This window comes from Prunus avium, chromosome 8 (genome assembly GCF_965620075.1).
Source record: "Prunus avium chromosome 8, drPruAviu1.hap1.1, whole genome shotgun sequence".
Taxonomy (NCBI): domain Eukaryota; kingdom Viridiplantae; phylum Streptophyta; class Magnoliopsida; order Rosales; family Rosaceae; genus Prunus; species Prunus avium.
In genome coordinates, this window is record NC_142291.1 from 3100164 (window position 1) to 3112859 (window position 12696).

Sequence of the window (12696 nt, forward strand, 5' to 3'; positions counted from 1 at the left end):
TTTCCCTGCGTTTTGATGGGATGCCATACTGTTCTTCCATTTCAACTGCTTTTGCAAGAGTCTGAAGCTTGCGATGGCAAGTTCCCAGTTTTTAAACAACTCCCTGTTTCCCGCTTTATCTCCTTTTCATAGAAACAGCGTGTGCTTATCCTTTGAAAATGGCGCCTTCTTTGGTGCAGAAGGATATCTTCCGAATAAACAAAACGGGGCTTGGTCTCCTGGCAACAGAGTTTTTCAGAAACGTCCTTCTTTCATACCTGCTCCTGTTCAATCTTGATTTCAGCCGATTTTGTTGACTTTTCTTAGTCAGGGATCACGTGGGATTGTTTTTAAAAGATCAGCTGGGTTTAGTTTGCGTTTTGAGCCCTATTCTAGTTCTTCCAAGGCCCAAGTTGCTTTCTGATTTCCACTGTTCCCAGGCCTCTTAACGTTTTGGGCCAGGTTTATTGTTCTTGGCCTGTCCACTCGTTTAATGGGCTGGGTCGTGCTGATGGGCTTGAGGTCGTCTGAAACAAGCGGCCTAGGAGATGGTGTGGGCTTTTGTTTTCGGCGTGCCAAATTTGGGCCCAAACAGTGCTGACATTATCAGTCTTCTCCGATTTCATATGTGAAAATACTGGAGAAACACCAACTGGGCACATGGTAAGTTCCAATTTTTTTTTCTCTCAAATGCTTGTTTTCTCTCAAAAAAAATAATCTATACACTTTTGGCGACGAATTTCTTTTCGTCGCTCAATCCGACAGCAGTTTTTAGTGACCAATCTGTTCGTCGCCCATTCAGTAAACCCACTAACATATTCCACAAATAAACTCCCATCTTTGGCGACCAAACATATATTTCGTCGCTAAATAATTCCATTTCGCGGGAATTTTTGGTTTTTTGGCGGCAACTCCCTCTCTATAGGCGACCAACTTGGAGCTAATTGGCGACGACGTGTTTTGGTCGCTAAGTTATTTTAGCGACGAAATTTTGTTTCGTCGCATGGTACTTTTAGCCACGAGCTTGCAGCGACGACCCTAGTGACCAAAAATATTCGTCGCTATTTATCTTTGGCGACGAAATATCATGTAATAGCGACCAACTGGTTTCGTCGCTAAAAGGGATTTTCCTTGTAGTGTATGCAGGCCCGGCCCATAGGGTGTGCGGGCTGGGCGATGACACAGGGCCTCCAACACCGCCGGTCCACTAAGAATACTAGCGAAAAATACCTTTTATGTGTTGGAAGTAATGCTTTTTGGACTTTATTTTGAACTTTTTTGGGCCTTTTTCTTTATCTTTCATATAACGGGGTTTCATATAATGGGTATTTTTTTTATTTTAACTTAAACTAACCTACTTATCACCTAAGTTTGAAACTTTTTGTTATAATTTTTGTTCAAAATGAGGTAAGTGTTAAACAAAAAAGGCCTCATTTTTTACTTTTGCCCCGGGCATTGAAAATCAATGGACCAGACTTGTAAATATGGCTCATAATCTCATATATTACTAATTCATCCTTCTAATTTACAAAATAAGAAATTTGGTGTCATTGCCTGGTCTCAAGTATCCACTTGTTCTTGTGGCAATGTACAATGTGTTGGATTTGATATCAAGATACATACCCCTTGTGAAATGTCTGAAGATTGAATCGAGGAAGGGCCCCATGATGCAATTCTATTGTGTCTCATGTTCGTTCCAACATACTACTTCACTGGAAAATATGCAACCAGGGATGGATGATCTTCCTCACATAAATCTTATGATTAATGGTTATTTCACTGTCTGTGTCATGACAGTGGCACCCAAGGGTTACAAGGTTGATCAACATGGTTCATAACCCGTTCTTAATATAAGTTACTTTTACTGGTTTCTCATGAAAGTTAATTAATGTCTTTGGGTTCTTTTATTTGGATGGACCAGAGCAAAATGCCTTCGGAAATATACTTGTGATGTTTCTTTTGTGCGGCATATTTGCAGGTGTTTCCCTTGACTGGTTATGGCTCGTTGGCAAGAGCAAGTTTTAAGGAGCCGAAGTGCGATGAGAACATAATAAAGTTGCTTTAGTTTGATTTGAATGCTAATTTCATGCTTGGATGAATTGAAGACCAAATAGGAACTATTCCTTGTAACCTTGTAAATTTGACTATTATTCTTTCTTGAATTAAGATGATAGGAGATTAGTGTGAAATTAAAGATATAGTAGGCATGCAGCAAACCTTATGCAGTGTGTTCCCATTTAGAGATGTCAAATGGGAAGGGTCACTCCAACATGACACGAGTCCAACCTGTCTAAATGGCGCTTTACACGGCCCAAGTGGGCCATATTAGGCACGACACTAAAGCTTAAACCATGCCAGGATAAGAAATTAAATCCAGTTAAACAGGACCAGCCCGCAACCGAGAGCCCTTCATAGGCCGTGCTTGGCCCAAGCCAACTTTAAGCCTCGCGCCCGCTTAACTTTTATTTATTCATGAAGGCCCACTTAACATAAACCACATCTCCTAGCCTACCCTCCCAAAAAATAGGTTTTAACGTAATAGAGAACCCACAAAATTATGCATATAAGAAACATACCGTCTTTTGAATTTATTAAAGAAAGGTATGAACATATTATAATATTATAATATTAATTTAATATGTTAACACGAGTTCAAAAAAATAAAGTAAAACAAACTTAAAGTTAAATGGGATGTTGCTTTGGCCGAAGCACGGGCCCGGCCAAAGCACAACCCGACTCAAGGTGGACTTGGGCTTGGTTGGGTTCAATAATTTTAATAAATAGGCTTATAGTAAAGTACTATCACTTAGAGGTAGCCTCAAAAGGCTCTAAAACTGTATCGGTTGATCTTGCTGCCGATGGTATCCAAACACAAGTAGACTTAGAAGGATTAAAACTTCTAAAGCCCCAACTATCTTGAAGGAAACGATTCGACTTGTTACATTGAAGACTTGATTTACAATATCAATATGAAGAAGAGTACTAAGAACAAAGAGAAAGTGATCTTAAAGGGTGTCTCATGCCTGGTTCAAACGGCCAAAATCCTCGCCATTCTCGGCTCCTTCGGGAGTGGTGAAATGACTCTCCTCGGTGGCGCCATAACCTACAACAACAAACCATTCTCAAACCTAGTAAAAAGAAACAACGGCTTTGTAACCCAAGACAACTTTCTCTACCCCCACTTGATGGTCACCGAAAACCTATTCTACACAGCCCTTCTTTGTTTGCCCAACACACTATAGAAAGCCGAGAAGGCTATGCAAGCTGAGTCTGTGATTATACAACTTGAGTTAACAAGTGCAAGAACAGCGTCGAAACGGTGGGTCATGGGCCCAAATCGTAGCTCGGGCCCAAAATTTTAATTTGTCGGTTTCGCCTTTGAGAGCACGTAGCTCCAGCTCCTCCTCTATCGCTTCAGCCATGTGTTCTACATCACTACCCTCCCAAAATTGAGATTATAACATAATAGAACCCACAAAATTAATCATATAAGAACCATACCATTTTTTGCTAGAATGAGCTATCTCCCAAATAAAACAGTAGAATGAGATATCTCCCATATACAATGTATTGGCCCAAGCATATAAATTGTACTTTACATTTGAATTTATTAGTGAAAGGTATGAACATATTATAATATTCTAATACCAATTAAATATGCTACCATGAGCTTAACAAAAGGAAATTATAAAAATTCAAAGTTGAATGGGGTGGTATTTTGGCCCAAGTACGGGCCCGGCCCAAGGACGACTCAACTTAATGTGTACTTGGGCTATAGGAAGGACCGTTGGTTTTTCTTTTTGTTTTTTTGGTTCGTGTAAATTTTTATTTATCTTTATTTAAGTTTTAATATTTTTAAAATGCTTTAAATATACTTTAAATTTTTAATAACTAAAATTATCAAATGTTCATTCCACATCAGCAACTTAACGATTTTGTGGATGGATGGTAAACTGGGACATGGAGTAAGGTTCTGGAGGGTGTGTGATTTTTTGAGTTCCAGGCGCTAAATTGGGATTGACATTCGAGCTTAGCAGGTAAAACCGGAATTAAGCCCAAAAAAAAACAAGGGAGGCATGTTAGTTACCAGCTTTTTACATCAAATTTGATCATATCACCATTTAGTTAGTTAGTTATTTATTTATTATTTTTAGGCTTAAATGTCAAAATGATTCCTATGTTTTATCGTGGTGGCCAATTTAGTCTATGTGTTTTTAATTTGGCCAATTTAATCCCCGTATTTAGCACCGTTAGCCAATTTGGTCCAATCCGTTATTTTACCGTTAAATTATATTATGAACCTTTTTTTCTTTTAAAATCCTAAAAACCTTTTAAAATTAATTATTAAATTTTTTTGAATTAACTTAAAAATATTAAGACTTCATTAAAACATATCAAAGGACAAAAAAGACCCTCCATAGCAAATCCCTTCAGTTCCTTCAGCTTTCTACAGCTTCTCCAAAGCAAGCCCCAATCACCAGCTCCAATTCCAGATAAACAAAGACTTTCCAAACCCAATTTTGCATCGGAATCCTCATAGAACCCATATTCTGTACTAGCATAAAAAACTTGTTCAAAACCTTCCCCACAGCAAACCAAGATTGACAATTCTTTCCAAGAAGGTAAATTGAGAATCCACATGAGCAAAAGAGCCCTGGAGAGATTGATACACAAATAGGTGAGTTGGGTGCATCCTGCAGAGAGAGAAGTACCTCAAATTGTTGATGGACAAAAGGAAGAGACTAAGAGAAGGAGATCATCAGCAAAAGTGGTTGAATTTGTGGTGATGAACAGGGGGGCATAGATTTTTTTTGGGGTTGTTGGGTGGTGGTGGGGTGTGGTGGTGTGAGAGTTGCAGTGGCCTATACAATTCTGTTTTGTGTGTGTTAGCGTTTTGATGGCAGCAGAGGCATGGGCGGGCAGGGGGAGGTAGCTGAGGCATGGCCTATACAATTTTATTTTTATTTTTATTGTTTTTGTTTTTGGATCTCTTTTATTATTCAATTCAATTATTATATTAGTTTTTAAAAACTTTTTAACAGAAAATTAACAAATTGGATCATATTGGCTAACGGTACTAAACACAGGGACTAAATTTTCCAAATTAAAAACACAGGGACTAAATTGGCTAACACAATAAAACATAGGGACCATTTTGACATTTAAGCCTTATTTTTATATTAGCGAGGACAGGGGTTCAAATTTGGAATGTCTTTCAACGTTAGGAAAAGAAGTATCACTAGATTAAGAGTTTATGAATTCTCTAATTGGTGAGGTGGGGTAGCATTAGCAGATAAGTGGATGAACCATTATTTAAGCGAAGTGGATGATCGTTATTTGAGCGAGCTAAAATTAGGGATGAATCAATTACAGATTTGTAGTTGCTTAAGAGCTGCTTCTAAACCCAAGAAAGAAACGACAATTCAACTAAGCATGGCAAACAAATATCATATAGAGGGCAGCAGATAATAGCTGCTAATTATTACACAGTTTCCTTGAAATTACAAAGGGGACATGAAGTTCTTAATTCAACTAAAGAAAACAAGCAACATCACACAAACATTGACAAAAAAGAACCAACCGAAACTGATACGAGACCAAGCAGTACCACTATCACTAGGGCGCCTCATCTGCTTTATTTATTTATTGTCACTTTTATTGGCAGAGGCACATATACACCTTGATGATGCTTCATGTAAGCTAGCAATTAAGGTGCTGGTATGATGATAGGGGGTGAAATGTGTGACTCAAGCTCCCAGAGCTCGAAAACTCCATGGACAAAGTCATAGTAACCACCCCGGAGTGCTAGATTTCTGTTAGAAATCCCCTTTTGAACGTATGGATAACTTTGCAGGTTTACCAGTGATAAATTTACTGATTCCTGCATAAAATCATTGTTCAAGAAGATGCTGAGTGAGATTTATTTCAATCATGGAGAACTGAACCGAGTGTACAATGTATATATGCCTTGTAAATTTACCATTGAGTTAAAGATGGAAAAGTATAAAAGAGTTGGTGCTATATTATTAGCTTACCCTTGCACAAGCCTCACATTGTTCATCAATATCATGCCCACCCAGTCCATTTGCTATAACCTTAGCCTTGGCTGGTAGACCAATTTTAACCCATTCATCTATGAAGTCACTGCAAATTCCAATCAAAATGGACGCAACGTTGTATACCATTAGCAAGTTATTATGATTTGTGCTCCCTTTTGGTAATAAAGTTTTTCATTGCTTAGTTGATTGGCTAGAAAAAAAAGGCATTTATAGAGTTTGACTAAAATATACAAGAGTAAGACTTTTAGTGATTTTTGAAGAAGCAATAGAATCTTTCATGTGTTTGGAACAAACCACACTACTAAAAATATAGGTAGATCGAGCTGTGTCTACACTACACACAGAGTTTGTATTGGCACTCTTCATGGCCAATATTTTAAAGGAGTGTCGTATAGTATATTGTGCACGAAAAAGTGCTAATACAAACTCTATTTGTGGATACAAATGCTCTTTGAATATTTTTTAGTATTGGCGTTATTAATTATTAAAAAATTGGTAACGAACAAAAAGCATTTCATCCTCATAAACGATTATGAATCTTCCACAAGCTAAACTTACAAGGGAACAGAACCATCCTCTGGATGAGTCATAAGCCTCTTGATCCCACCACAACGACTGTGTCCAATGACCAAAATGTTTTCTACCTGTCAAATTTTCTTCTCTTGTTATCATTCATAAATATTGTAATAAGAAGTGAAGAGAAAATACCTAGTAATTAATAATTAATTAAATCTAAAGTTTTTGGAATGTTCACCCCAAGTGCTGTTATAGCATATTCAATGGTCGCTCCAACTCCTACGTATTTTTGCTGCAAGCCATATAAACGAACTTATTTTAGCTGTCTAATACATGATTAGTGTGAGATAAATTGTTAAAACTTATATTTAGTTTGATTAGAATAACTAATCACTTGAGAGAGAGAGAGAGAGAGAGAGAGAGAGAGAGAGAGAGAGAGAGAGTATTGAACCTGGTTAAATGCAGGAACCATGTTAGCAATGTTGCGAACCATGAAGGCCTCCCCAGGTTGGAAATTAAGGATATGTGAGGGGCTTACTCGGGAGTCCGAGCATGCAAATACCAGAAACTGCATTGAAACAAAACATAAAATTTTATTAATATGTTATTAAGCTATATACTAATTAATTTTAAGATGCTAGACCTAATCTACTGAAGCCCAAATTGTACCTTGGGGCTTTGTCCAACAGCAAGCTCGTTGAAACAGTCTGGATATTTTCTGCAAGATCAGCCCAAAAATATATTTAAGAAACAATGAAAAATATTATTAGATTTTCAAATTTTCAAGAATATCCACCTATTATTTATTTTGTACTTTGGGTATAAGACGGCTAATTACTACCAACACTAATATTATAAAATTTAATAAGTGAGGTTTTATTACAAAAAGGAACAATTCATTATATAAATTTTCAATGTTACACTTTATGTTATTCAACATAAAGTCCTTCAATGATGATTTTTTTTCTGAATTGTGGCAGTGGTTGAGATGCTTTTCACGAATTTAATCATTCATATATGATTTAACGTTTGAAAAATATATCCGATCTTTTACTCGAATTTGTTGATCCTGAAGTGGATGAAGCCATCTACAATCCTTTGAACTGGGTTAAAATCACCAGGTTTTTCCAACTCAGCCGTCAACTTCTCAATTTTGGCGGCAGCCACATCGTCCAGCTCTCCCTTCTCACTGCAACCATATATACCAACCAAAATTGTCAAATTTTGCATATATTGTTAAACTATAAATTAAGCACATGGTTTTTGGAAAAGATTTTGTAGCAAAATATTAGATTTAGCCATAAAATTTATTTTAATTCTGGTGGCTGAATTTTCATATATAATCTATGAACACTTGGTTATAATTTATAAATTAAAGATATACAGCATGTGACGGAAATGTTGAGTTTTTTGTACATGATGCTATTGTTACTCAAAACAAAAACAACTTGATCAGTGGAGTACAACTCAATTGGTTGAGCTCAATAACATCTTTAAGTGTACTTTCTTTCCATGTTGCGTGTGCTCTTGAAACAAGGTCAATCATAGGAATCTACAGAAATTAAATAGCAAAATAATAATGAGTACCTGAGGAGATTCTTCAGTCGTTGGAGGGCCAATTGGCTAGCCATTGCCTACTTTCTTTTCTGCACATTCAAAGAATCACGAACTTAGTTAGAAGAAAATATTCAATATATATAAAAGTATATATTTGTGTGTACTTATATATAATTAAGTTGTTCCTCTTAACGTTCGCTAGTTTTTATTTTAAAAAATTTGGGCAAGTAGTTTTTCTCTTAAATTAAATGGGTGTTTTTCATTTCAAGTTAATTAAAACTGGCTTAGGCTTCTAATGAAAGATTAGCAGTACTCTAGCACTACTCATGCATGCATGCATAAATGTAATTTCTTCCAAATTTTGTTAATTACTCTACCCACTCAAGCTAATGTTTGTACTTCACGAAAGCTCCATTCACTAACAATACTTAACAAGTACACACATATGAAATGATGAAGTTCTAAATCAGATGTTCACAAGTTTTACAAATTTAGAGTTGAAAATCCTTTTGGTTTGGGAGAAAGGGGTTTTGATTTCGAATCGTTCCTTTTCAAAACGAAAAGTCATTTTTGAATCAAAACTTGCAAAATCCACTCACAAAATTTACAAAATGCATACATAAGTGCAGAGTAACATTCAGAATAGTTTGTCAAATGCATGGCATGCAGTTTATAGAAGCAAAAGTGTAAATCAAGGAAGCTAAAGTCTAAAGACATAGTATAAAGATATTATATTTTGCCCACACCGTGTAAGTTTTCAAGAAACTTGTCTATATAGCCAGGAATTCAAGGAGAGATCAAATTTGCAACAAACACAACACAAATGCATGCACATCTTTGCAGCGAGGAGTGGAGCTACTATTTATAGAGACCAAGAGTACTTACTTTTTTTTTTTCCAGAAAGACCAAGACTTACTATTTAATCGGCATGTTTTAATTACTAATTTGAATTATTGAAGATTAGACAACGAGAAAGGCACAGGTGGACCACATTTAAGTCGTGACATGGTAAAATACAAAGGGCTGACAGCTACCATCCTTCGATTTGAACAGTTTTGTTTCTACCAAGTTGTTTACTAGTGTAAATTGCATATTGCCATGTGAAAAGTGGTGCACTCCAATTTCAATGGTTACCCAAATTTATTTTTTCGTTTTAAATATGTATAACCCTAAATTTCCTTTTCAAATGTATATTTTTTTTATAAAAAAAATTATGTTTAAAGGGAGAGCTTTTGTGGAGGAATCAAGATCGCATTTTTCCTTTTAATTTTCTGTAATTTGTCATTGTCAGTATATACCCGGTGCGTATACTCTTTCGAAGAATGCACTGCGATTTTGTTTTCTGATTTTCATGTATAACTTGAAGATGGACCTCTTTAGCTATTTGATGTACTACGTTATGATATTTCTATCTATTGCTTCATATATAAAGCTATTTTTTTAATTTATAAAAAGGTTCACCAACAACTAATCAATTTTACCAATGGTGTTGTCACATCCCGTGAGCTTCCAAAAGGCCTCGTGCTAGATGGAGGTGGGCATGTATATATAAGGCATATCATCCCCTCTCCGTTGGTCGATGTGGGATGTTACAGGTGTGTTGGTTGGATTGGCACATGTATTTGGTGTGCCCAAGTGGTTCTGACTTCAAGTCCCCATGGTACTTATGCACAGAGAATAATGAAAACTCTAGTTTTATAAGATTCTAGTTGACTATTGTTAGTTAAAAAGCTTTTCCCGTTTGCATATATACTTCTCTCTGGTTATGTTTTTGTTGAAAACTTGGTGTTTACTGACTCAATTGAGGCTAATGATTCTAGAGTTAATTGAAATAAACGTTGTGTTTGAATGAAGAAAATAAAATAGTATCATATAGTTCTAGGCGGCCGTCTCACGTCATGCAAATTAACGTCAATTTCAACTGTTTGCATAGCTTATTAGAGTTGAAATTAACGTTATAGGCCATCTCATAATAAAATCTCAAAACAATGGATATATATATATATATATTCCCACAAGAAAAACGCATTTCTATCGTTTTCTAAGTGTTGCATAATGACAATCAAATACACGTACCTTTACACGCAAGTGCTCATGCATAACTTTTTGAATGCGAATAATTTAGTTTCCCCACCACTAGCGAGTGTACACGAAAGTGATAAGAGTTGTAAAACTATAGGCTAGCCACTGAAACACTCATCTTTCGTTGATTAACTTTCATAAGCACATGAAAAATGCATTGTATATGCATATTGGTCCAATGTCAAATGGCCATATGCAATGTACTGTGAATGTATATGAGATGAGATAAGATTGAATTAGTCCCCCCTCTTGTTTTACTTCTTTAATTTGTATCAAATTGTTTTGCAACGTAAGAAACTTATGTTCGGCTTTGATATTGTATAAATATTGTATAGCTGCCGACCTAAGTAATTTGGAAAAGAACATCAATTACTCAACTTATGGATTATTTCTTCTGATTATGGGATCTTAGCATTTAAGCTGCATTGGTGTGCTACTTTTGACCATGAGATTGGCCCGTGACTCACTGTGTCCTGTAGTAATTAACCTTGCTAGGGCAGGTGTTTGTTGTTATTACCCGCACTACCACGCCAAAAGAAAAAATGAAAGAGAAAAGGAAAAGGCTATAGTGGTGGAAATTGTGGTTTGTAGGCCCAAATTGGAAGATATATATGTAGATATTGAAAGATTTAGGATGTGAATGACTTGATTGTCTCTTGAATACTTGATTGAGGCATAGACTTTCTAGAGTCCCTATTTACAGTAAGTAAATAACACAAATCAATCTAAGTTATCCCTAAGAGCAGTTCCAGCAGAAGGGGTTGGGGGGAACCTGTTTCTAGCAACAAAATGAAGCTCGGGCAAGAGGCGGGACCCAGCAACCTGGGCTAGCCCGAGGGCAAGTCGAGCCCCAGTTCCAAAACGAGGGCGGGCTAACGTCAGCGAGCGGAGCTTAAATTTTTTTACTGTTGGCGTGTGCAATGCACGTGCCAATGGTAAAAAAATTTGAACTCCGCGTGCTGACGTTAGCCCTGCACTACTCCAACGGATCTGGGCCACGTGTCGTCGTTTGGGTGCTCCGATCGTGATTTTCTCTCCAATCCAACGGCAGTCAATATTTTTGCAATAAAAATATGAAAAAAAATACCAAAAAATACTGGAATTTTTTTCTATAAATACCTACCAATACTCTTCACTTTCAACACCAAATCCTCATATATTTTCTTCTACTTCTACTACTATTCACTTTTTACTCAACATTTTATTCACTTTCAAGTTTTATTTTTCCATATCATCTTTATGGCTTCTTCTATCGATGGTGTTGGGGCATGGAGCACCATGGAAGATGTTTTGTTGTGTGAGTGTTGGGTCCAAATTTCTCATTGTCCCGTCTCGGGCAATGAGATAAAATTCTCGCATATGTGGAAAAAAATTCATTCCGAATTTTGTGGAAGATTGAGTTCAAACCGTACAGAAATGACATTGTCTAATAGGTGGAAAATTCTCAATAAAGAGTTTGGGAAATAGAGAGATACCTTGACAAAAGCGATGGACAACAGTAAAAGCGGGGAAAATCTTGCCGATGAGGTAAATTATTTGTAATTTTTGTTTTATGAATTTTAATGTCCTAATATTTTTTTTATAAATGTTTCTTGCATTGTCAATATTTCGTTAATATTTCATAAATACCCAATATTTTGTTAATAGTTCTTGCATTGCCAATATTTTTTTAATGTTTCTTGCATTGCCAATATTTTTTTAATATTTCTTGTATTTCCAATATTTGTTTATAAATAGATTGTGCAAGTACAAATGTGGTTTGGTACTACTGGGCAAGGAAAAAAATCTTTTTCCCATCATGAATGTTGGGAGGTAGTCAAAAATTGCAAACCTTTCAGAATTATTCCCACGGGTCCGACCGTTGTGTTGAACGAGACGCCACTCTATAATTCAAAGGCATCGGATTCGCCTCTTGATTCCCCGATGAGCGAAGACTCACCCATCCAAAAGGAGCTGAGGCCTATTGGGAGAAAGACGACGAAGGCGAAGAGAGTGAGTAATTCTACTAGTAATTCATCTAAATTTTTGGAGGAAATTGCAAGGCAAAACGCCATGAGACTTGAAATGGAGAAGAGAAACCAAGAAGATGAGAGGATATTTCAAGCGGAATGTGTAAAAGAAAGGGAGTATGTACGCAAGCAAAACATTGAGAAGCAGGATCGGGAAACCATGGCCATGGATACAAGCCGTATGTCCCCTGAAACAAAACAATTTTGGAAGCTAGAACGAAGGGATGTTATGAGACGAAGACTTTTTCGTGACGATGGACCTAGCAACACGAATTAGTTAAATGATCAAAACCATTAAGTTAGTTTGCTTGCCTTTTATTTTCATTGTATTTTAATGTTTTATTTTGAAAATTAGTTGTAATTCATGTATTTTAATGTTTTATTTTGAAGATTAGTTGTATTGACACGTAGGAAAACAAAAATCTGATTCGAAAATATTGTCCAAATTAATTATTTAGGTAAACAAATTTGCAAAAAAAATTAAAAAAATGAAT

At 36.2% G+C, this 12696-nt stretch overlaps 1 protein-coding gene across 1 annotated transcript; it reads right to left on the bottom strand.

Moving 5' to 3' along the window:
• Positions 1-5407: 5407 nt before the first annotated feature.
• LOC110770347 (carbonic anhydrase 2) lies at positions 5408-8977 on the bottom strand. The gene is made up of 9 exons (XM_021974472.2): positions 8858-8977; positions 8142-8200; positions 7609-7743; positions 7224-7272; positions 7006-7122; positions 6793-6846; positions 6597-6682; positions 6015-6123; positions 5408-5860 (listed from the first exon to the last, which is right to left on the bottom strand). Exons 2-9 carry the CDS (start codon positions 8183-8185, stop codon positions 5687-5689), a joined length of 768 nt encoding a protein of 255 aa, XP_021830164.2. The 5' UTR covers positions 8186-8200; positions 8858-8977; the 3' UTR covers positions 5408-5686.
• Positions 8978-12696: the final 3719 nt, after the last annotated feature.